Raw genomic sequence first — 26,338 nt, 5'->3', positions numbered from 1 at the left:
ATCCCAGTGTGATTTAATGCAAAAAACAGTGAAGTTATGGAAAAGAAATTACTAGTTTGAAGTTAAATATTTAACAATTATTTTATTCCAACAAAATTAAGAACTAAGTAAGGCCTTGACAAACATCAGTACTTATTTTGGTCACCCACACAGGTGAATTCAGTATAATATTCAATTTCAATTAAAGTTTATATAGCGCCAATTCATAACAGAAGTTCTCATTGCACTATAACTATAGAGCAGATCTAGACTGTACTCTATGGTATTACTACATGGTTTATAAGACATGTAATAATAAGTGTTTATTGAGATGCACCTATGGAGCTTGTTTTGTTGGAGAAACCAATAAAGTGGTAAGTTGCTATTCAGACTATTTAAAGTTTGAGTACATCTGCTTGATACCTGGTTATTCATTGTCCATTTGAAGCACTGTAGCGATGGTGGCAGTAGATGGTAATAAACTCAAAAAAACAAAAACGTTAGGTTACTGTTGCCGTCAATGTAGCTTAGCACAAGCACCAGCTGGCAGTGGGTGGACATGTCAGTCGCCTCGTCTGCTTGAATGGCGATAAAACCAGCACTCCAGAATGTAATCCTTTAGCACTGACAGCATACTGTCTTTGACTGCCTTTAAAAAACTAAGTTAGCTGTTAGGTGCTCCTCCAGCACAGTGATGGATTTTGTTGCCTCCTAGACTGACTCCTTGGACAACCCCGGCATTTTCAGGGGATAGTATCGTCATGTCCTCACAAGGCCAACTCAAAAGCCCCACAAAACAGATTTTGGATAAAATGTGCCTGTTTTTAACCCACCCCCTCACGGTGTTCCCTCACCACAATCCTGTAGCCGTTGTCCAGCTGCGTAGCAGAGTTCAGCATGCCTAATAAGGTTAATGTTAGCTTGATAGAATTATCCATGTGCGCGCTGGTGCTCTCATGTTTCCTTACTTTCTCAGACAGGTGCTTGATATACCTCACTCCCCGTAACTGTCCATGCTGGATCTGTCCCCGTTGTTTAAAAAAAACAAAACAAAAAAAAAAACAAACAGCAAGCACGGAAAGCTGCATCCAGCTAGCTAGGCCTTTCTAGTGTACCAGCTACGAGAGAAGCCTCGCAGACGCCGCTTCCCTTTTTCGCTAACCTGTGAGAGATCAGGTTGATCTGGGCCCAGCTCTTTTACCTGTAGTTTCTCTGCCGAAGTTCTCCTCTCAAACGGATCTTGGAGGAGAGAATGTCCCCAGTTAGGGTTGGGTCTTGGAGGAGTAAATGATCGCGCTCGCCATTGTCATGTCGTTAAAATGACGCCTGTAAGGTCATGACCTACCAGATCAACAAGAAACATGAAAAAAAAAAAAAAAAAAGAAAAGAAAAAAGTTACCAGCACTCAACCTACTACTCTCGTTATTTAGTTTGCTTCAAATAAGGTTTAACGTTCAGTTTCTCGAGTGTCCCTCAATATTACAACATCGCCCCACCCTGTGGGAACAGCCACTTAGCCACGCAACATGCTAACACCACGTTCAACAGGCTAACCTACAAAATAAACAGTAAAACATAAAACATGGCGAAACTTACAGCTTTCAAGTTTGAATTCAGGTCATGGACAGCCGGTATCGATCCATCTTTGAGCTTGAACCGTTAGCGGCCCTTGTTAAGAAAGCAGTCTGTAGTAAAATGCACACACGTTGCCATCAAAAATAAACTTGATCCACTCAGCTCTTCTGTCCTCTGAGGCTGGGGGCCGATGTAGCGAATTGTGCTGGTTCTTTGACATGGTGTTAGCTTGGAGCTGAGTAAATGTTCAGTAAGTTATTAGCAGTCTCCATTATGTTGGGCGAGTTCAAAGTTGTGTAAACAGGCGGTGTTGTGTAAAACATTTAAATGTTTTTATTCATAAATCAAATCTATTTATTTCTAACGCATATCACTCAAAAATAAAATCCATCAGGTGTGCATATCCCTCCTGCCCCCGAAAATAATGGATTAAGCGCCTTTCTCCTTATGAAAGGAACACCAGCAATTGTCCTACCGATGAGAATTTGGTCGGACAAGAGCAACTAATCGACCCACCGACCAGAAGGCGTCAGCCCTACATCATTGTGATAGGAACCTTATTTCAAACTCCAGTTTTATTTGTTAAAGCTCGAGTGCGGGACATATATAAATCAACGTCCATTACATTCAAGCCTTGGCCAAGCGAGTTCACGCAATGCTGATTAAGCCCATCACTGCCAGGTAAATCTCTATTTCGCAGTATACCGGAGATTTTAAAAGTGGCGTCTGTGGGGACATTCCCGTGCTGGCACATCGGTAGTGATGCGTTTCACGTCAACCAGCAACGATTGGTTGAAGGGGGAAGCAGCCGTAGCGATGGATATGGAATAATGGATTATTGACTTGGAACTGCGGACATTTCTCTATTTTTGTAACCATTTCTGAACACTGGCCTGGCCAGGATGGGGAGACAAAAGTTCCGCACTGCAGGTTTAACATTTATGCTCCCAACTGGGATAATCTTGAATTTTCTTAGTTGGAGAGGATCTAAACTTTGTTCTTAATCCATTACTGGATTGTTCCAATCCCAAAAATGTAACCATTGAAAATGTTCGTCTTTGTCAGCATTTATGGAAGATAATGGGTGTATTGACCCTTTGAGATCATTGAATCCATTATTCACATCCAAGCATTTTCTTGTATAGATTTAAAGATACTTTCTCAGCTCTGTTGTATCAATGCAATATCTTGCCATAATGATTTCAGATCATGCACCAGCATATTTCATTATCTCTTAACAGAAATTCCTAAATCGGAATATTCTCGCAACAAAAAAGGCAGAATGTACGCTATTACAGTCTTGTGGCCTCAAATATGAATATGGAGACAGAGGCAGCAGGTTAATTGCCCATCAGTTTAAGCTTCAAGCTGCTTCATGCTTAATCCCTTAAAAGATAATTCCAATCAAACTGTATCCAACACTCACAAAATCTTCAAATCCTCTACAAACCTATTCCACTTTGTAGCTGAAAGTATGCAGAACTAGTAGCATTTCAGACATAATTTCAACTGGTCACAAGACTCAACTGTTAAACTTGTATTCAGCTTTGATATCTTTTACAGTGTTTGCATTATCGCAGTTTATGTTTAATGCTTTTTTCCCCCAGTCCTTTTGAGTTTATAATGTGTGTATTGGGTGACACAGGTTTTTCTGCATTTGTGGGGACTTCCAAACAAACCTGGTTTTTCGGCCTTTATCGGGGTCACACTCACTTTTGCTGTGGTGGTGGAAACTCAGTCGTTAATACTTATGTTTTGTTCATAACAATGTCCTTATGATATTACCTTAAATCGTGCGCAATTATTTTCTTGAATTTGTGTGTTGCAGCAGATCGATGACTGTACCCCTCAACCCAGAGCGTTTGATGGAGACAAACCTCGGAGCTGCTATTCCAAAGTCTAGACACTAAACAATCAGTGCTTTTAATTTGGATATGACAAAAAGAACAAAACACGACACGCTGTGACATCCAATAGATAGTAAGAAGTCAAAAAGGTGCGCGATCAGGATTTGGTGTAATTGGTGTATGGGGGTTAGGACCCTCTATGATATGTATAAATACTGAGTTGTTTGCTTGTTTAACTTCAGTCGCTTTGCAAACTGATTCAGGATTTTAATAAAAAAAAAAAAAAAAAAGTCTTTAAAAAACTGATGTTGCCTCCGAACCTTTGATTTCAACCACACTCTTTGTGGGGACTTCTGTGGGGATTTGTACTGCTTTTTTCAACAATTACAATGGAAGTGAAAGCCATTGGCAATATTACAGTAACTTCCAGCTTTTCTGGCAATGTATTTCAGCTCAGCTCTCAGTTTGTTTAGGTAAGGCATTCTCCTTCCATCTGTTTTTCAGTTCACTGCTACTTCTTCATATTTTAAGCTTTAGAAGACATTAAAAATGTTCAAAGTTGCTCTTTTTAAAAAAAAAAAAAAAAAGGACACCTATGCTTATATTTAACGTTTTTCTACCATTTATACTTTAAAATTATTGTGCTTTTTTCTCCCCCAACAATTTATAGAAGCAAAAACTGTTGATAATGATGATAGTTAAGCTTCCAGCTTAAGCAATAATTTCACATTTCTGCATTTTTAGCAATGCTCTGCAATTTATTCTTCTATATGTTTCAGTAGACTAATACTTCTGCACACTTACAGAAGTAATTTAAATGTAAAACTGTTAAGCTCTTTAAAAAAAAAAAAAAAAGACATTTTTCTATTCAACTTTTCCAGCTCCCAATTCTACCAGTTTTACATTCCAGCGTCAAGGTTTTTGGGCAATTTAGTGCAATACATTTGAGCTTTCAGATTTTTCCAGGCAAATTAATTTTTTCTGCATCGTCAGCAATGCTTAGCGATTTATTTCAGTGGTCCGCTTTCACACACATTTTCTACAGGACATGCATTTTTTCTAGTTGTGTGATGTTTAATTGACCATATAGGAAGAATGTGCAGCTTTGGGTCAACATGCTGATTTTGATACAGGAGCAATAGAAACTGAACCAACAGGAGCAGTTTACACAAACCCGCTAGTTCATAAAAGATAAATATGGGATGTCTGCTTTTGTTTAATAGCTAATAAGAAATGTGAATATGCATTTTGTAGCAGACAACTCCGCATCGTTGGCATGCCATGGAAGAGGTCACGGTGGGTACATTGTTTGTGGACCAAGGATCTCCTTCACAATCACCCTGACATTAATAGAATGGGTGAACTACCCATTCCCAGGAAAGACCAGCTTTTAAAAGGATATTTACAATAGAGGACTGGTGGAACTGACACAGGAGCAAACTGACACAAGGCAAATGGTAGAAACCATGAAGATCCCCACAGAATGGAAGAGTTTCATAAGGTAACATCAAAAGAAGTGTAATTATCACCAAGGTGTAAACTCTTTTTTCCCCCCCCCTTTCTCCTCCGTCTGACCAACACACAAACTCGTACAACCGTCCTCTCTCGCTCTGCCTCATTCTGGCCTGGTCTGAGATAATGACCAACACCAGACCATCAAGAAGTGCCCTCCTGAAAATAACACTTTTGTATTCTCCCTGTTTAGCCCAGGTCTGAATCAGTGTGAATTAGCTATCAATTACCAAGCTAACATTAATCAGCAAATGCTGTCTTGATGTTTAATCCAACTTTTATTTTTGTACAACAGGAAATGAGCACGATATTAATTCAGGGAGTTAAGCCCGTGTTTATCATTGAACATTACTGCCAGCTAATGACTATGTATAATTAGGTTTCTGCAATAGTGATCATTTAGTTATATTTTTGTAATACTGATCAAAGGATTGTTGTGTAATCCCCATTCATTTAGTAATAGTTTTCGAACCCATTTATTCCCCCTTAGTCCAGTAATCATTTGCATTATGTTGAAGTTTGAATGATGTACTATTATGAAAACCTGTTTATATTGTTCCTTTTCTTTTAGTAATAGTAATGCTAGTTTTATATCGTTTTGAATGTTTAATGGGTCATGGCGAAAGACGGATATGCAGTTTTGTGCATAAACTCCAGGTTAAACAATTCAAAGTTTTATAGAAGAATTATTCTCTGCTCTGGCTGAAACAAAGAAAGGAGAAGGAAGAGCCCTGATTGGCGGTGACAACCGTTACCACGCCCGTATCCCTAGAGGATAAAAAACAGCTGGCTTTTACATCTTTCCTTTTATTTAACAAGCCAGGTTAATATAAGACTGAGCCAGGAGAGCCAAACTGCTAAAAACACAGTTATGACTTTGTTTTTACCACAGCTTCGTTTTGAAGACTTACGTTTGTGTGTCATCTGGCCAACGCCAACTCTTTTTAAAGTTACCTAGCGAAAGTTAAACCAGTTATTATTAGTTATGAGTTATTTCGCCATCAACCCGCAGGAGATCCACGCAGGCTGTACGTCTGCTTACCCAAGTGCCACCAATCTGTGCGTCAACGGAAACAAATCTGCTAGCAGATTTCTTGCCGAAACAGCTGAGAGAAAACGGTCCCGTTGCCTAGCAACCACACTCCGGCTCAAGGAAGCCATCCATGAGCCAAACTAAAAACTCAAAAAGTACATGTCAAATTAATTTTTCCTAAAGATGGTTTCTGTCATTTTAGGTAGTTCCTATCACGCTGATTTCTGTTCTGGTAAGTTTAGTTTTAATATGGATAAATACATTTAAAAAAAAAAAAAAAATCAAATGGGATTCATGAGAGCCAATCATTCATGAATCCCACTGTTTTATTGGTTTTAGAGTGCTGTCTTATGCGCCCTTTTTGCACCTATTTACTTGTATTAGATGGAGGCAGGATCAGGAGAAAGCTTGTGTTGAGTTAGTGTGTATTGTATGGCTGGGACAGCGCCCATTAGGAAAGAATATACAAAATAGATACATTTTTGCTGTGAACACCAGACCAAAAACCACTCACAGCATCCACTGGGAAGAGGTCAAAAATCAACCACTTGTCAGTGGATGTCCGGGTAAGATCAAGGAGGATGTTCACATCTGACACCAGAGACCATCTTTGAACAGAGAGGGGATACCGCCTTCCTCCATATACAACCACCTGTTATAACCTGACTGAAGTTCCATACTTACTGACCAAAGTGTTTCTGTAGAATACAAAAGTGTAAGAAGCTACATTACCTGGTGATGTCCCAGACACAGGAGCTGATGATAATGACGTCAGGTTTGAGTCCTTGTCTGAAGTCCTCCAGGATGCTCTCCATGTACGGTGAGTAGATCCGTGTCAGAAAGTAGAAACGCAGCAGGTGGTGGTCAGAGCGGTACTGTCTGACCTCTCTGTACTCTGTGCCATTAGTCATGGGACCTAATCGACCTCCCTCCACCAGGATGTCCTGCTCAAAGGAAAACTCCCCCTGGACCGCAGAAAAGGAGACATTAAATGCCAATGTCCCAACACAGAAATCTGTGTTTCTTCTTCCATAACACAGGCACATTTCATAGTTAAATTAACAATAGGTCAGAGATTCCCAATATTTTCCATCTTGACGTCTTAAAATAAAGCCATGTCTACTTGTGTCCCTTCAGACATGTCGATTTTGAACACTGACCAAAGAGTGATTTTTCCAAATTGTTGCATTTTTAAGAGGCCGTATTCACAAATTCTCTTACCACTAGAAAGGCATTGTAAGTTCCTAGCTAAGAGTTTCCTCTTAAGAGCTTTTCAGAAAACATATTTTACTAGTAAAAAATAAATAAATAAAAAATGGAGTTGACCGCTTTGAGGATTACATCAACTTTCATGAATGAACTTACTATGTCCACAGTGATTAGTCAATGACAAATAACTCAATATTCGATTGATTGAAAGCTTGATAGATCGATATATTTAAGATATTTTATAAGCTTGTCAGATTTTATACATGAAACAGTATAATATCTAACATTTAATATTGGCATGAAACACCATCTGCATATTGATATTGTGATGTGTGATCGTTTTGCAGCTAAACTGAGATTTTTTTGCCACTTGGGGGCAGCAGAAACAAGTTGTGAATACAACATTTGCATATTGTCACCTTTTAAATTGATATGGTAAAAGTACTTGGTAATTTAGACATCCAGCAGTTACAGAGCAACATTATCATTAATTTGGAGTTTGTGTCCACCTGATGAATATAAGTCCAATATTTACTCTATTAGTTCTGTTTTGGTCTCTGCCAACTCCTGAGACAAATCTGGCTCTTTAGCTGCTAAATGCTCCACTATGCTCACCAACTAGTCTAACTGTGTCTGCTGTTTGGTGCTGAGCAGGTAGTGTACAGTGGGTTTAGCAGCTTTTGGCTGAAAACAGCTGCCTGCTGCGGCCGAAAACGTCGCTCTGAGAGGGCCAGACAGCAAAACAATGAGCTGAAGCTCACTATAAAGCTCCATAAAGCCAAGGGGAGCTGCAGATTCAGCTGATAATTCTTTGTAGGTTCATCACGACGAGAGACCCCTTTCACATTGTTACATTGTCATTTGATAACATTGTCTTCTCCAAGAATCACCACCTTAACATGGTGGAGGGGTTTGTGTGTCTCTGTGATCCTGGGAGCTGTGTTGTCAGTGGCAATAGCTCCTGGTAGGGTCTCCCAAGGCAAATTGGTTCCAGGGGATGGGCCAGACTAAGAGCAATTCACAAACCCTATAGGAAATCGGCCAAGGAGCTGCAGCACCTCGCCTGGAACGGGGAAAACCTCCCAGGTCCGACTCCAGAAGGGGGACCAGACCTGGGAGGGAAGCTCGGCAGTTAGCGTCTGGTGGCAGACATGAAGCTGCCGCCCTGTGGGCCCACCACCCGCAGGGATAGGGATTGGAATTATGTGCATTGTAAACCGGGTGGCAGACAAAGGCTGGGACCTACGGGTGCTGACCCCTGGCATCGCACACTGCTTATAGGGATATGGAATGTCATCTTTCTAATGGGGAAGAAACCAGAGCTGGTATGGGAGGTGGAGCGGTACCAACTATAGTTGGGCTCACCTCTACGCACAGCACTGGGTCTGGAACCAAACTCCTGGAGAGGGGCTGGAGTTGCCCAGGGTGAGAGGTGCAGGGCAAGTGTGGGGATATTCACAAGCCCCCAGCTGAGCGCCGCTGGGTCAGAACGCGACTGCGCTGAGAGGAAGGTTCTGACTGTTAGTGGCCGGCCTTCCTGGAGTCTCTGGGTGGCATCCTGGAAAGGACACCGCCTAGGGAATTCTGCTGGGGGACGCCAACGCTCACATGGGCAGCAATGGAGAAACTTGGAGGTGATTTGAAGAATAGCTTGCCTGATCAGAACCTGAGTGGCACTTTGTGATTGGACTTCCGTGCTAGTTGTGTATTGGCCATAAACAAAATGTTCGAGCATAGGATGATTCATGAGTGTACTTGGTACCAGAACACCTTAGGCCAAAGATTGATGATCGACTTTGCGGTCCTATTATCAGATCTGCGGCCGTATGTCTTGGACACTCGGGTGAAGATAGGAGCAGAGCTGTCAACTGATCGCCACCTGGTGGTGAGTTGGATCAAATGGCGGGGGAGGCTGCCCGACAGACCTGGTAAAGTCAAACATGTAGTGAAGGTGAACTGGGAACGTCTGGCTAAGGCCCCTGTCCTGTGAGGTCCTTCAACCATTTAGTTGATATTAGTTTTGCTGTCTTGGCTGTCTTCAGTGTCACATGGAGGTCAGGGACAGTACCTGTGGAATGGCAGACCTGGGTGGTGGTTCCCATTTTTAAATAGGGGGACCGGAGGTTAGGAGTGAGTTACTGCCCCAATGCCATGAATGAAAGTCATACATCATGACTACACAGGCAGTGTTCAGGCACAGTATTGAGTGTAGGTCACCTGTGTGCTTACAGCCCAATTCATAATCACTGTAGGTATGCATGTGGTAGGAAAGAAAATCAGCTTTAAGCGTAAAAATATGTTTTAAGTTGAAGCTATGTACCTAAAGCCCAAGTGAACGCAAGTCCTAAAGACACAGCTGAAATGTCTGTGTAGAACAACTGCAATAGGTGATATAAAACTACTGCAACCTATTAAAAAGGAATAGGGGTCTATTTATATAAAAAAAAAGAAAAAAAAAGTAGAAAAGCAAGTATAAACACTTTTTTTGTTCATATTAACATTTGCCCTATGATGATCACCAACCTGAGGACTAATGGCCACTATGTCACTGTGCACATTACACTATCAAAGGCTGTTCTGGCAGCTTTGGTTTCTTTGAAAAGAGATTTATTTCCAACTGATAAGAGATTGAATAAGGAATGGAATTTAGACTGAGCCTTGAAGTAAACAAAAGGATGCGCCTTGAGACGGCAGTTTCTTAAGTGTGACCATAGGTGTGTTACTGCTGTTTCATGTGAATGAAAGGTTTGTGGAAAGATTTACTTTGGACTTGAGCTGAGACAGAGTCAAGCACTGATCCTTCTGAAGCAAGAGAACCAGGTCTTTGTACATGGAGCGCTGGACTGAAAACAGAACAAATACAACAGGCTTCACTTCAAGTAGCAGAAATATCGAAAAGATGTCAATCAATTACAATGAAAAGTAAGAGCTTGAAAAGGAACAGAGCCGCGGGGAATTTCAAGGGTGTAGGTATCTGCTAAGATGTGAAGGGGTACTCTTAGAAATATAAGATTCTGCATCTGGTAAATACTGAACATGGGCTGTTGAATTCAAGCTAGCACGTTCTCTATGTTCAAGAATTTAATCCTAAAATATTTCAGGAAACATTTTAGACAACAGGGAGAACAGGATTTAAATCTTTCAAAAAAGCAAAGAACTAACTTAAGGCTCTGACAGAGTAAAAATGTACTCTGTTTACACTTTGTTCATTTCAAATGCATACAAATACAATATCAAAATTTCTTGTTCGTGTCTCTCACCTGAGCCACCAAGAACCACCACGAACTTGTTGTGCAGGAGCTGCCTGGCTTGACTCCGCGTTACAAACGTCCTCATAGCTGCAAAGCGGTCTGTTTGTAGGACTAATGTTTGGGGGTGGGGAAGGAGGAGACTGTCTGAAGGGAGTCATAACTGATTTTATATAATTTGCACATTTGACATTCTCTAACCCTTCTTTCATCTCTGTAGCATTTGACACAAATGAGGTGGCTTCACTGTGTTCTTATGGTTACTTTTGTGTCTGACTACAATTAGCCCCAAACTCCATTGAAAATATGTACATTAAAAAGATAACACACTGTCTTACTTGTTAGGATATATGCTTATTGATAATTCATAGAGCAGAACTTCCATCCGCCCCCCACAGTGGAGTATACTTCATACTGTGAATACATATCAATTTTATATTTAAGATTCGTGACCTGCAGAACTTGCTTTCTCTCTTTATATTTTCGACTTTGTTTAATTGTCAGGCACCAAAATATCAAAGCAAATTCCTTGTATGTGTAAACCTACTTGGCAATAAAGCTGATTCTTTTATTAAAAAAGTTTAAATTATTCTATTGCTACAGTGACTGACCCTTATTTTCAACTTTATCATAAATTGTTATTAGTTTGAGAGTGACAACACAAAGACCTAAACTCAGTTCTAATTAACAGACATATGGCAGGTGTTGCCTGAAACGCGCCTGTGTGGTTACTGATAACTCACCAAGCAGAACCTGCAGGTCCGGTTATCAACGTAATGCGCTGCTCACTGCCACAAAACCTTCAACCCGTCGCGTTCACTTTAAGATAAGTTTGAGTGACGAACTCCGTTCAAAAATATATCAATTAAAGGATACAACACATTGAAAGGGTGACAACGGAATCAACTGTTTAAATCATTTCGAAATAAGTATTGCATATTGTATGAACGCCGAATTGAAGAACTAAGTGGCTGTTATTCATTTACCAAAAGTGTAAACGTTATGTCACCTTTATATAGATTTCCATTTAATTTGGGTTAAGTAGTAAAACACATTGATCTTACCTCTCTGGCGCAGGTGGGGACACTCTTCTGTAACTGCGGCTGCGCAAATTAAGTACACCTGATAAAATTAGCATGATCACAGACAGGTCGGTAACTAGTTAATCTCCCCATCGATCGATCGTCACTTCACCAATAATAGAAACTTTCATGGGAAGGCTATAAATAGCACGCCACTTTTAAGGACATTTCGCGCGTCATGTCGACGCATTTTAAACTTTTCGAGTGACATTAAACTCCGTCACAGATCCCACATTTCACAAGGTTGTGTCTCTGCAGACGTAGACTTTGGCAGGGTGGGGAAACTACTTTGAATGGGTGTGGTAACTGTCAATCATTTTTTTATTTATTTGGCCAATCAGAGGCTTACAGTCCTTTGTCAGTCAAAAACTAATTTCACCAATACGCTGCCCGAACCAGTTGTCAATCAATTTTGAATTCAGCAAATCACTTCACATTATTATAACGGGGAGATACACAAACAACTCAAGCTCCATCCATTTGTTTTGTACGCTTTAGACCATAGACTGCATTTAAAGACGGACGACATGACAGCTCCCCAAAAGTGAAGCCAAAACATCTCGACCGCCCCCTGGTGGCTGGCTGCAGTATAGGTCATAAACCCCGCCCCCTGTATTGTCAGCGGATGGGACATGAGCCAAACTAAAAACTCACTGTACATGTCAAATTTTCCCCAAAGATGGTTTCTGTCATTTTAGGTAGTTCTTATCACGCTGATGTATGTTCAGGTGTTCGTTTTTCTGATAAGTTTGGTTCTAATTAGTTATTTGATGCTATAAAAAGGAGGGTTCACGTTATGATTGACAGCTGAGGCCGGCTCGCGATTGAGTCGGACGGGTGTATGGGCGGGACCGCGATACCGCGCTTCAACCCCGAACACTACTGCGCAGACTCTGGCTCCAAATGACGTCACCAGCGCAAGACGGCAGCTCCCGCTCCGCGATATTCTGGCTTCATTTTTGTACAGTGTACAGGAAGTGGAGACGCATAGTCATAAGAGAACTAAATAATGCATTAAGAAACTCTGTGAAAACAACGCCAGGGAGAGACCAAATAAGTTACTGTATGCTAGGAAACTTAAGTGATAGGAGTAAAGGAATATTATTAGGATTATATAATAAGGGATGGGGAAAGGGATGCTTACCAAGTCAATGGAAAGAGTCAGTTATTGTCCCCATATATAAGCCAGGTAAGGATCCAGGCTTAGCAGAAAGTTATAGACCGATTGCTTTGACATTACATGTAGGAAAAATTATGGAAAAAATGATAAATGAAAGGTTAAGATAAAAGACAAAGACAAAAGATCTGTTAAAGAATTACCAAAGCGGATTTAGAAAAGGAAGAAGTACAATTGGTCCGGCTCTGTGTTTAGAAAATGAAATTAGGAAAGCTCAAATTAATGGGAATAAGAGGGAGAATGTGTAGACGGGTTAAAAACTTCTCAACAGCGAGGTGGATATCAGTAAGAGTAGGGAAAGAATATAGTACCAAGTATTTAGTGGAAAATGGAGTAGAATTAGTCCAGTTCTGTTCTCAGTTATAATAAATGAAGTGTTTAATAGTATAGATAGGTCAATTGGTGTTGCATTATTTGCAAAAAGGGAAGGAATATAGATTATGTAGTCAGGAAAGTGCAAGAGGCAATAAGGAAAGCAGAGGGCTGGGCAATGGAGTGGGGTTTCCGATTTTCAGTGGCAAAGACAAAGGCAGGACCAGATTAAACTTGAACTTTATGGAGAAAATTTAGAGAGAGTAGAATGTTTCAAGTATCTAGGTATCTGGTTCGACAAGAATCTTACTTGGACTACTCATATTGGAAAAATTGTTGAAAAGTGTAAAAAGGTTCTGAATATTGTAAGGTGTTGGAGGGGTAGAGAGGGGGGAGCAAGCAGAGTTTCTTTGAAAACTGTAAATATTGGGTTAATCAGGGCAGTGCTAGACTATGGCTGCATAGTGTACCAATCTGCATCAAAAACATTATTAAAGAAGTTGGCTACAATACAATATCAGGCCTTGAGACTCTGCTGCAGGGCCATAAAAACTACCCCAGTATCAGCCCTGCAGGTGGAAATGAATGAAATGCCACTGGAAATCAGGAGAACCCAATTAGCGCTAACATACTGGGCAAACTTAAAGGGCCACAAGGGGAGCCGCCCTACTCAGAAGGTGTTAAAACCACGGCAAGAGAAAGAAAAACGACAGATCAAGAGCTTCGGCTGGACGATAGGAAATACAGCTAATGGAATAGGGATAGAGGACATAATGTCAAGCCCCACGGTGCCGGTCTCCGTTGTCCCACCTCGGTTATTAGGACAGATAATGGTGGACCTGCACCTTCTGGAAAGGAAGAAAGAGAGAAATATAGATAGGAATCAAGTTAACAGATATACAGCATAGGGGGGAAATCACGCTGAGTATATTAAAAATATACACTGATGCATCAAAAGTAGATAATAATAGAGTAGGAGTTGCATTCATAATACCAGATTTAAATGTAGTGTCAAATAAAGGAGTTAGTAACAACCTTTCAGTATTCACAGGGGAAATGTTGGCTATTCTTTTAGCATGTGAGTGGACAGAAAGCAGCAAACCAGGCAAAGTGTTAATAGGTTCAGATTCTAGCGGTGCGTTAGCCAGGTTCAAGAGTTTACAGCCTAAAGCTAGACAGGACATGATGCTGGAGATAGCTCAAACTATCTTCAGAATTACTAAAGCAGGAGTGATAGTGAAATTCACCTGGATTCCAGCACATATAGAGGTAGAGGGAAATTAACTGGCAGACAACTATGCAAAAGATGCAACTAAGAAAGTAGAAGTAAATATGACAGTAAGTTATAGTAAGGCTGAAGTTAAAAGCATAATTAAAGTAGAAATGAAAAAGAAATGGCAGGAAATTTGGAACAGGGAAACTAAAGGTAGACGTTACTATAGTTTCCAAAAGAAAGTAGCAGAAATGAGGGAAACCAGTAGAACAAAAAAAAAGAAGACATTATCTCGAGAATGAGGTTTGGGCATACTGGTCTTAATAGTACACTGAAGATAACTGATAAACATGGGACCGGTGTGTGTGAGTACTGTAACATACAGGAAACAATAGAACGAGCAGGAAAGACAGATGCTTAAAAAAAACAGACTGCGAAGAGATCGCATCAAGTTTGGAATAAAGGAGTTACTCCAACTGAACTCAGGGCGTGTGGGCTACAGGGCGATATTTAGGTTTTTGGAAAAGACAGGACTTAGACAAGAATATAGGGAAGGCATAAGACCATTCTGATCCACACTCCATTTCAGAAGGTGGCGGTAATGCACCAAAAGCTGTTTGCCAACCGCCATAAAACATCAGAAGAAGAAGAAGAAGTAGTAGACGCATCCTCCATCTTTATATACAGTCTATGGTTTAGACCTCTACTACAGGGATTTCCATTGCTTTATGCTTTATTTGATTCAACCGAAGAGGTTAGCCCCGGGTTCACAATTGGTGTCCCTGTTTAAAGCATAAAGTGGATTGACAACTTTTCAACTAGCTAGCACGCTAGCTAGCTAACGCTGTCTGCTTATCAACTCCTTGATCATAACAGAATATAGTAACTTTCACCGCTGCTCATTTTAGAAAGGCAAGGAAATGTGTTCTTGTTTAGATCATCAAACGGACAATGGATCATAGATGTTTGTTTCGGGCTGCCAGCATTAGCTAGCGAGCCATATGTTTGGGAGGAGAAGGATCCGACTGCAGTCCTCCCTCCTGAGGCCACTAGTTCTGTGAGCCAATGGGGGGTGAGCATTTGAGAATGCGTAGTAGGATTGAGGCGAGAAATAAGCAATTCAGATGCTGAATCTTCACTCAGATACACAAGGCCTAATTTAAACGTTTGTTCCGACTTTCGTAAGGCAAGGTTAGGTGGACTTGTCGCTCTATATGCTACATCACCTGACATTGTTTTCTATATGACATTCTCGTGTCAAATGACACGCCGTCTCTGCACAGTAGAAGTCAGTAGAGACTACATGGCATGAAATGACACGCGAAAAGCAAAAAAGGCGTTGTGATAGCACACGAAATGCCTTACGACATTGGCAATACATATTCATACACCATTTGGTGACACCAGGCTGAATTACATGGCCACTAGGGGTACCGATTTCAGTTACTGTAAACAAATACTTAAGTATCCAAATTCAGGGCCACAGCCAGGATTTTAGAAATACTGAGGTCCCCCCTTCCCCTGAACAATTTGTCCAGAGACCCAACTCGTTTCAATTATTTTGATTGTACTGCAACTGTAGGCCTATAGTTAGATAGTTAGCCGTATATTCAGACTGAATTGCCGCTTTATTTTCACTGAAATCGTGTTCATGTTAGCAGTTTTCGGTTTGAGATAGGGTGTTATTCCCTTACCAATGAGCCTTTTTCACAGCAGACATTTTTAGAGTAAGAAAAAGCACAGATGTTACTAATTACATTAACAATGACCCCATTTTATTCCAGTATCCCAGTAAGCCATGACAGTGTGACAGCATGCACAATACCAGGACCCTGAAACTAAAGCAATCAATGTATTATTTACACCTGCGTTTCCTACTGTGACATGTCCAAATGTCTTGTGTGAAAAGGGCCTGTCAGAGTGATGTAGGCCCATCTGTCCCGCCAATGAAATTTTCAGGCAGCATAGAAAAAATCTAAGATGTTGACAGTTATTCAAAGGAACCAACTGACCAGTTATGATGTCCGCAATTTTTGAAATGTGTCACTTTTCACTTCTATGTTTAAACTCTCTACATGTTGTTAAAACCCCCAAATTGTCAGTTAAATACAGAGGACATGGCTTTAATGTCCCCAAAGCTAACTAGCGCTGAATTTATTGTGGACATTTTGCAATTAAATGAATATTTCAACATTTTGGGAAATATGCTTATTTGCTTTCTTGCCAAGAGTTAGATGAGAAGATTGATCCACTTTCACATCTATACCATAAATATGAAGCTATAGCCAGCAGCCTGTTAGCTTAGCTTAACTAAGACTGGATACAGGGGTAAACAGCTAGCCAAAGTTAACAAAATCTGCCTACCAGCACTCACTAATTAACATGTTTAATGCGTACAAAAAATGGGTTTTCAAAAGTTACTGAAGTTACTGGTCCTGGCCAAAAAATAGTCTGTAAAACAGCAAATTGACTTTTTTACACTTCGGTTTTCATACACACAAAATCCCCTGCTTCCAGCTTTTATGCTAAGCTAAGATAACCGGCTGCTGGCTTTAGCTTCATATTTACCGTATAGCAACGAGAGTGATATCAATCTTCTCATCTAACTCTGAGCAAGAAAGCATAAGCAGATTTCCCAAAACCTCGAACTATTCCCCTCAAATTAAGTGTTATTATCAGTTCTGAACCAGACACAAGTCACGTCTGGGTTAGTGTAGGATTTGAGTTCAGCACATTAGCTTAAGGGTAGTAAGAGTCTGCGCTCTGATATGTCAGTCCAGCTCAGCACTGGGTAGACTGCTCAGAGTGGTCTTCTTTGGTTCTTTCATTGCAGGTTATGGCCTTGTAGTAAAGAGATGATGAAGTCTGCAGCAGTCTTGTCTTTAGTTTGATGTGTAGCTCTGAAGCACAATCAGAGCGATTGTAGGTTTCCAAGGACTTTCTGTTTGGATATTGTCAGTGTTCTTGGCACACAGGGCTTCTAACCTAACAATTTGTGAACTGAACTTGTTTCTACATAAAATCCATTATGGTCTGTTACGCTATGAATAACAGACCGTAGAATGCCGTTACTGACCAATCAGAATCAAGTATTCAACAAAGCCGTGTAATAACAAAGAGTTAAAAGATTCCTCCTGAAATGATGGAGCAGAGACTGAATAATGTTAAAGTCAGCTTACTGTGGAGTAACAAAAGGGGCAGCTGGTCTCGCTATGTATAACACTGGCCTTTGGGTGACATGAGGTCCCCCTGCTTATTCTTGACATTTACAGGCCAGATTGCCATGAAATGCTGTGGATATTCATGCTCCACAGATGGAAGTTTTTGATGACCCTGAACCTTTCATCTTGTGCCGTTATCAAACCGATATATCTCCACTTCTGCACAGGAAATATAAAAATGTAACAAGCAGATTTCCATGACATTTACAGAACATATTCATGCGAACCACCAACCTTCCTATTGGTAGATGACCCGCATTACCACAACCCCAATGTTAAAGTGAGGCGGCTAGTAGGTGGATTTTGTTACCTTTAGACAGAGCCAAGCTAGCTGTTTCCAGTCTTTCTGCTAAGATAAGCTAACCGGCAGCGAGTCATGAGTGAGGTATCAATCTTCTCTTCTAAATCTCAGCAAGAAAGCATATTCCCCAAAAATGATGAACTACTGCTCACCATTTCCCACAAGCCCAAGACTGTTGCAGGAGGGCCAAATGGCGTAGATGACGGTAGCAATAAGTTAGAGGAGAGCATTGGTGGAGATCATGGATGAGCCAGAAACAGTAAGGATGATGTATAATACACGCAGTGCCACACTAGAAAAACTTCATGGGAGCTTTTAGCTTTTTGAATGCTAACCAATTAATGAGACTGTCTTCCTAAGAAAAACAAAAGCATCAGTTGTTAGTTCAAATGTCTAGTATGACGTGTTTACAGTTAACTGACAGGAGACCCAAACCACAACACCAGTAGTTTTTGTGCCCACATCTAACCAAACCTTAACCCTAGTGGTGGCCAGTGGTGGAATGTAACTCAGTACACTGAACTTAAGTACACATTTGAGGTACTTGTACTTTACTTGAGTATTTCCAATTTATGCAACTTTATACTTCTACTCCACCACATCTCACAGGGAAATATTCTACTCTTTACTCCACTACATTTGTCTGACGGCTTTAGTTACTTTACAGATCACAATTTTCCATACCCTTCCTGTCCAGTGAAAACCATGCATCTCCAAATATGGTGACTTTGAATGTTTCTGATAAACTGAAGGATTAAGTGTTCCTTTATGGGTTGAGAAACTTCTCCTACTTGTTAAGCTAATTAAAATGATTGAAAAACCCCCTCGGATCAGCTGGAAAAGGAATCGTCACAGAGCTGAAAACAGGCTGTTTCTCTGAGCTCATGAAGACTAGGGATACGTGGGTCTCACAGGACAGCGACGCTACAGACATATGATGATCTTATAGACCATGATGCATTGCTGCAGATTAAACTACCCAACAGTGTATAAAGCAGTTAAAATGAGCTCAACCTTAAACGTCTGCAGCAGTAAAATGCAACACACACAATATGAATCCAGAAACATCAGATATAATAAACACTAATAAGTACATTTTGCTGATAATACATACTTTTACTTAAGTAAGGTTTTGAATGCATGATTTTTACTTGAGGTAGAGTATTTTCACAGTGTGGTGTTAGTATTTTTACTGAAGTAAACCATCTGAATACATCTGCCACCACTGGTGGTGGCAGATGAGGAAACTGTGATTTGTAATGGTTTTGGAAGGAACTGTTCCTGCCGATAGGACCATCACATCAGAAAACGCCGATATTAAGAGAGAGTATTACATTTAATTTCCAGTTAGGTATTGAGTTAAAAAATAACGGCAATCATTTATAAAAGTGAAGAGAAATGTGTTGCTTGGTGACTTCAGCTCTCTATTGCTGGTAACCTGAATGTATTGTAGCTGCTTAGGAGGCAACAAAACCTGACTGCCTGCTGTTTTTATAAACCCCTCACTTCATAAATGTGGCTCACTAACTGAAGGCTAGCCTGAGGAAAGACATTAGCGTATTTGCTCACCTCCCTCAGGCCTGTGGCTGTACAGAGCTTGATATATAGACAATGGTCCTGTAAAAACTCAGCTCTTTTCATTTAGATCACGTCGGCTGTCTGGCGCAGAATCCACCCCACAGGTTTCTTTGAGTCGCCGGGTGCCCTGGTAATGGGCTAGGAAAACGTCTACATCGATATATCTCCCCACGAGGCCATTCCTCCTTGCTGTCCGATTGCGTTCCACTCGAACCGTGGACTCTCCAAATGCATTAGTCTCCAGGGAGAAGAGAGCTGCCTCTCGCAGATATCTCATTTCCAACAGAGTGGAATCCATTAAGAGCAGGTGAGAGTGGAGACTACCCACGATGTAAAGCCTTCATACTTGCTCATCAGCCAGGAACTATAAGATCATCATGACACCACTGTGAGACAAAATAAGCCTGTCTCTTTGTTTTCAAAAAGAACACTGGCAAAAAGACATTAAGGAAGTGTGACTTAAAAGGAGTCATTTTCAGCCTTCGATCCTACAGTAAATACTGAAGTCTTCCACTTCCTATACTCTTTATACTTCATTGCACAGTTGTATAGCTTGTGAGGTAGTAGGCTGGAATAAGGAGAGACAGCTCTTCAATCACAGGACCTGGGCTCAAACCTTTTTTCCACTGGTGCTCTTGAGCAAGACACTGAAAGCCTACAGCTCCTCAGACCTCCCTATCAATTGGACAAATAAAACTTTTTCATCTCATCAATAAAACAGCAACGTCTGTAAATCCCAAGAACAAAGTGAGCAAAATGGCGTCTCTCCAGAGGTCAAAAACAGCAAAAGAATCACCTCATGTTGTAGTCTTTTAGGTGAATTTTATTTACAGTCAATTTACAGTTTTTCTAAATTTGTTTTCGGAACTGACCTCCAGTGGGTTAACTTCTCATCTTGCTACAGTGATGTACAGGTGTACTCCAGTACATCATGGCATCACTGTTGGGTGTGGTTACAGGTGCAATAGAGCACATTTCCAACACTGTTTTACACCCAACAGTGATGCTTGGCTGTAGTCAGAGGTTAAACAGGCTTGAAACTTTCAACCAGAGAGTGCAGCAAAACACTGCTCTTCAGCCTGGTGTTACGTTACTCTTCAAGTATGGGGAGTTGGGAGATTTGACCAAGAACAAGTAACAACAAACGTTTCACAGGAAAGAGGGAATTGTTGTAATGAACCAGTTGTTCAGTGCAGAGAATCATTGTTTTGTTAAATTCAAGTACAAGATGTTCTGCACTAGAATTCTCAAAACTTCTGTTTTAAAGGGTCACTCCAGCAATTTAGTATTGCACTTCCATAAAGTTGGAGGACTCACAAATTAACAAAATAATTGTCAAAATCAAAGTACGGTCCAAAAGCACTGGATCCTACATTTCCCATAATGCACTGAACAGTATCTTTTTTAAAATCATCTTGCTTTGCAAACACCCACATCTTTCACACTCCATGCCTGTAGTAGCTTTTCGGTTATAAATATACATTTTTCAACCCCGAACTGAGGTAAGCCTGATGACATCACTACTCTTCATGATTAGTAATTTAATCTTAATGTCTAAAATTTGAGTTCTCCGTTAATTATGTCTAAGGATTAATTTGTGTTCTTTTGCCTGAAGATTGCTTGAGAGACATTATCTGACTTGCAGTAGCTCATTAATATGCATCCTGTTTGTCCCTTTCAAACACATCCACAGGCTGTCATCACATAATCACATACATTGCCATTAAACATTGTTCAAGTTGGAATGAAAAAAAAACGACAATGAAAGAAACTTGATAGTTTTGTAAAAACATTTTATGTAACAATTCAAAAGTCATAACACACAGCAAAAGACACTCAAATTAACATGAGCGACCTGGGTGTGTCCTGCAAGCCCCAAGCATCCATCAAATCCTCCACCATGTAAACAGTCAACGAAGCTGCTGTGTGATTAGCTGTCCATCCTCCTGACAGGCCTCTGTATCTCCAGATTTGTATTTTAGACATTCCTTGTACAATACAAAAAATTATAAAACCTAAAAAGATGGAGGAGTTGACTTGTGGTAAACTTAACGTGACATAAGATTTTCAAGCGTTCGGGACACATCCCAGGTATGAAGATACCTCTTTGGCACATAACACAAATCATAAAACGTGACATTAAACAAACTGTAAACAAAACAACAGTCATTACAAAATGCATCTTTTAAAACACAGACAGCATTAATTAGATTAAAAAAACAAAAAAAAAACAAACAATATTTCTAAAAAAACTGATTTGGCAAATGTGACCGCCCTCCAGCGATAACACTTGTCTCAGTCTGCAAGGCCTCCGTGCAAAACCGCGTCGTTGTGGTTAATGTTAGCGTGCTGGGAGGAGCGTGGGTCAAAAATGAGAGGGGAGAGGGCCTGTTTGTTCTTTCATGTCTCCAGGTTTAACTTTGTGTTCATCCTCCTCTGGTATGTGCGACAGCTCTGTGGTTTACTAGCCAGAGTCTCTTTAGTGCAAATAGGCTGTCAGTTGCTCGGAGGGTGGAGGAGAAGGTCATTTCCGTGGTGGAGGCGAGGCTGTGTTTGGTTTGGCACCTGGGACCGGTCTGGAAGGAGAAGGAGGAAAAAAAGAAGAGATTCTTGGTTAAGGTTAAACTGATACAGCATACTGACTTGCTGATATTTAGAATAAGGCTGGGAATATTCTATATTTCTGTTAACAAATCCCATGAAAAGACCAAAGCCAACAATGAATGTATCTACTAACAAGTATTGTGTGTGTCTGTGTGTGTGTGTGTGTGTGTATCAAAGCCTGATATATCTTCTTCCTCTGTGCCATAGAGCACCATTGTTGTCCAAAAACACATCAGTGAGCCACACTGTTCACTTCATTACCATGAACACACACACTGTAGTTTATTTTGACTCAGTCCCACACACACATACAATCATCCTAACATGCTTCCAATGTAAGTGATGGGGGACAAAATCCACAGTCCTCGTTCTGTGTACAAATGGATTCTAAAGTTCAGCTGAAGATATGAATATATCATTTCATCCACTTCATTTGTGTAACTCAGAATGCTGAAGCCTCATATTAGCTTCAGCTGAACTTTAGAATTCATTTTCACACAAAACATATATATAAATATATATATATATATATATATATACACATATTTACACACACATATGTATATACACATACATGTATACATAGATACATTGTCAATAAAGACAGAAAAATATACATTTGCAGCAGAACTACTGTTATGAATTGGTGCTATATAAATAAAAGTGAATTGAATTGAATAGAACTTGTTTTGATTTGATTAGGTGTGACAGTCTGACAGTGGACTCCTACTTTCCAGCGGCCCCTGCCGTTTAGGAAATGGTATGTGCCGGTGGAACACGAATGGCATACCACTCTAGGGACCGGCATATGCTGCTGAACCACTACTGGCATACCATCGGCCACTTATCGATCTCTGCAATGTCCGATAGCCCACCACTAACATTTTAGTCCTTCTATTGCTTTCCATGCACAATTGAAGCCTACTTGGGCGACTGTGGCTTAGTGGTAGAGCAGGTTGTCCACCAATCAGAATTCGATCCCGGCTTCCCCCAGCCCGCATGTCAAAGTGTCCTTGGGCAAGACACTGAACCCCAAATTGCTTCCGAGGGCTGTGCCTTCGGTGTGTGAATGATTAGTTACTTAGCAGTTCTGACATTGGTGTGTGAATGGGGTGAATGTGATGTGTAGTTAAAGCACTTTGAGTAGTCAGAAAGACTAGAAAGGCGCTATATAAGGACAGTCCATTTACCATTTACTTTGACAACCAAAAGACATTTTGTTGGGGATTCGTAGTTTGGAGTCTGATACAGGCTGCTCCTGCTCTTCCCTCTCATCAAGTCTCTGAACTTACAGTGTTACACCAGCAGCTGGTGTTAAGTGTGAAATCTGATGCGGGATCAGATCTTGGTATTGCCAGAGAGAACCAGATGTAGAGACATTTTGATCCCTCTGCTAGATTACATTAGATATGTTTTAGATAGTATCAAGAAAAGTAACATTAAAGCGATGCTTTTACAGTAGAAAATGCTGTGATGTGGTTTACACATATAGTGTGCAGAGCTGTAAAGCATGTTGTTCAATACAGTCTATACAGTACAGCTGCCTTGAGTGGGTGGAGGAGATAATGCCATTGGCTTACACTTGTACAGACATTCAGTTCACAAGTTTGTGTCTGTGTTTAAATTCAAGAACAATTAGGTTAGGCGATCCATTCAAACAAAAATGAATGCAACTGAAACAAAAAATAGGACATGAATAAAAAAATTGCATCAAAACAATTAGACAGTATTATAGAAAGACTATCAAAGAGTTTTAGAAAATCATTCAAATCACGACAGTAAATTTGTTCTTCCAGCGGATTGTTCAGGTTGTTGGTGTAAGAACAATGATCATAAACGTGCCCTTGGTTTGGACTTTAGACTGAACAAAATTATTCTTGAGTGTAGACTAAGGACAGAAACAGGTTTAGTCTTGACTAAGGACAGAACTAATCATATGATGTGAGCTACTTCATCTAGACAGAATCAAGTGTACTGCACACTCATACATGGCATTCTCTACTTGCTGCACAATATATCCAATGCACTCCTTGCAACAGGGCTGTAAGTCTAATAATCTGGCTTACCCTGAAAACTAGTGGTAACAACATGCTTTGTCCACAACCTGTGCAGCAGTGATGTAGCGTGGTACTGGCTAGGTGTGGTCACTGATACCACAGACCACACCTGATCACACCCTGCTGTGATGATGGGTGTGGTCAGGTCTCAGGTCTGCTGCTGTTCATGTAACATTTCATAAGCCCCACATCCACCTGTAGGCTCTAAATCCAAGTTCTCCTAGGGAGAAAGTTATTGTCGTCAGGCTGACCAAATATTACTTCAGTTCATAACAATCCTTTCCAAGTGAGTTGGCTGACTGAGAACAAAATGAATAATTTTTTTGAGACTACAAAATAACTTTTAGAAGAATAAGTTCCTGGTGCCTGTTGAGATCCACTACTTCTTGAAGAAACTCTGAGCAAACGCTAGCTTTCTCTGGATCACTGTTTTCTGTTGTCTCACAGGCTGCATCACTGATGGATCTGAAAACTTACTTTGCTGTTGAAGCCTTAATTAGCCTTAATTAATTACTGTTGTGAGGGATGCTCACCCTCACTTCTCACAGTGAATTAAGAGGGGCCGTACAAGCCATAATTCATTCTGGCCACATACATATATTTTCACTCTCACATTAACTTATTTTCATTCTTACACCCACACATTTTTATTCTCATATTTACATACATTTTCTTCTTACATACATATATAATATATAATATTAAATGTATACACTGACTGCAGGTGTATAAGAGTGAAAATGTATGAATGTTTGCGTTAAAATATATAAATGCATATGTGAGAGAGAGTATAGTGGAAAAGGAAGGAGTATCATGGAAACGAAAGACAGGACATTTATCACACTGTGATTGGCTGAGAAGCTCGAGGTCAGGTCTGAGGGGAGGGAGCAAGGAAAGTGTGATTTACATCTGCAAAGACAAGGAGACTCTTCCTGAACCAGCCGTTCCCTCGTCCACTGGAATTAGCGCTAACGTTAGCTAATATGTGACAGCTAGTTAATGTTAGGCTCTATGTGAACTAGAGGCTGACATTTTTTCGGGATTGTGGAATTCCCGCAGGATGGGAGTCAATTTCACTATTCATCACAGGACTGGGAGGGGACAGGAAAAAAAGTAAGTGGGAGGATACAGGAGCAGGAATCATAGGTCAGTTTTTATATAGAAATAATAAATTATTAAATATGATTTTTAATTTTTTTTATCGGGAACGGGATGGGACAGTCATTCTTTTGTTATTGGGACGGGACAGGAATTAGTTTTTAACTCTGTCATGGGATTGGGACAGGACAGGAGTATTTTTGTGGGAGTGGAATGGGACAGAAGCATAGACTGTATATAAAGATGGACGACATGTCAGCTCCCTAAAAGTGAAGCCAAAACATCTCGATTGCCTCCTGGTGCCTAGCTGCAGTATAAGTCATAAACCCCACCCCCTCCATGTTAGCGGATGGGACATCGGCCAAACTAAAAACTCAAACTACACGTCAAATACATTTTCCCCAAAGAGGGTTTCTGTCATTGTAGTTTGTTCTTATCATGCCGATGTATGTTTAAGTGTTGGTTTTTCTGATAAGTTTGGGTTTAATTAATTATTTGATGCTATAAAAATGTGGTTTCACGTCATGATTGACAGCTAAGCTCTGCTCGCGCTTGAGTCAGCTGGGTGTATGGGCGGGACCTCGACACTGCCGCGCCAACTCCGATTACTACTGCGCAGACTCTGGCTCCAAATGACTTCAAAAGTGCAAGATGGCTGCACTCGTATCCGAGATATTATGGCTTCATTACAGTCTATGGGTAGGAAGTGGAGACTTGTCGTCCATCTTTATATACAGTACAGTGTATGGACAGGAGTGAAAATCCACTCCTGTGTCACCTTCTAATGTGAACAAACAACGGCAGAGAGAAACAGACTAACTTGTGGTTTGGGAGTTCCAGGTGAACTTGTGAAAGCCATCACTCGTGAAAGTGTGTGGCTACCAAATTAATCTAACAGATAAACACGTTACAACAACAAAACCTCAGAAAAATGAACTAAACAGTCCTGTGCTTAGCCAAGTACACTGTTACTCTATGCTATGCCCAGTTGTTACACGTCCGTGTGAGGGAAAGAGAGGTGGTTTTGGTCCTGCTGTTAGCTGGTGGTCAGTCTGTTGTAGGCGAGCCAAGCTGGGAAGAATTGTGGTTCCGCTGTGGCAGCGTCTTTTGCTGTGCAGTGTCCACTTGTAGAGATCAGAGGAAGCTGGTCGCTCCGTCTGTGGTTGTTCTTACAGAGTTAACTGCTCGGCGTTAACTTGCTTTATGCTCCTGTTAGCATGCGAAGTTAGCTGGCAGGCTTTGTGAGTGGCAGCTGTTTGCGCTAAACTTTGTTGCAGAGATCTAAGAGGCCT

The 26,338-nt window shown here is 40.7% G+C and overlaps 2 protein-coding genes across 10 annotated transcripts in view; both read right to left on the bottom strand.

Annotated features, from left to right (window-relative positions):
• Window positions 1–11,807, bottom strand: part of LOC122870523 (PC-esterase domain-containing protein 1A-like) — a 40,532-nt gene extending 28,725 nt beyond the window's left edge. For 3 of the 9 annotated variants that reach the window (XM_044184776.1, XM_044184774.1, XM_044184775.1), the window contains exons 1-4: window positions 11,147–11,457; window positions 10,416–10,517; window positions 9,919–9,998; window positions 6,679–6,911 (exon numbers count right to left, since the gene is read on the bottom strand). In XM_044184776.1, the coding sequence (XP_044040711.1) occupies window positions 6,679–6,911; window positions 9,919–9,998; window positions 10,416–10,491 (389 nt within the window). In that variant the 5' untranslated portion in view covers window positions 10,492–10,517; window positions 11,147–11,457. The other 6 variants (XM_044184772.1, XM_044184773.1, XM_044184771.1 and 3 more) reach the window with 6 other exon arrangements.
• A 9,256-nt stretch (window positions 11,808–21,063) lies between these two features.
• adam19a (ADAM metallopeptidase domain 19a) overlaps window positions 21,064–26,338 on the bottom strand; it is a 212,519-nt gene continuing 207,244 nt past the window's right edge. Inside the window, exon 23 of the mRNA XM_044184761.1 lies at window positions 21,064–21,863. Coding sequence (XP_044040696.1) covers window positions 21,812–21,863 — 52 coding nt within the window. The 3' untranslated portion in view covers window positions 21,064–21,811. The remainder of the gene's footprint in view (window positions 21,864–26,338) is intronic.

This window comes from Siniperca chuatsi, linkage group LG22 (assembly GCF_020085105.1).
Source record: "Siniperca chuatsi isolate FFG_IHB_CAS linkage group LG22, ASM2008510v1, whole genome shotgun sequence".
Taxonomy (NCBI): domain Eukaryota; kingdom Metazoa; phylum Chordata; class Actinopteri; order Centrarchiformes; family Sinipercidae; genus Siniperca; species Siniperca chuatsi.
The sequence above is the reverse complement of the archived record's forward strand: the minus strand, read 5'-3'. Positions and strand labels throughout refer to the sequence as shown.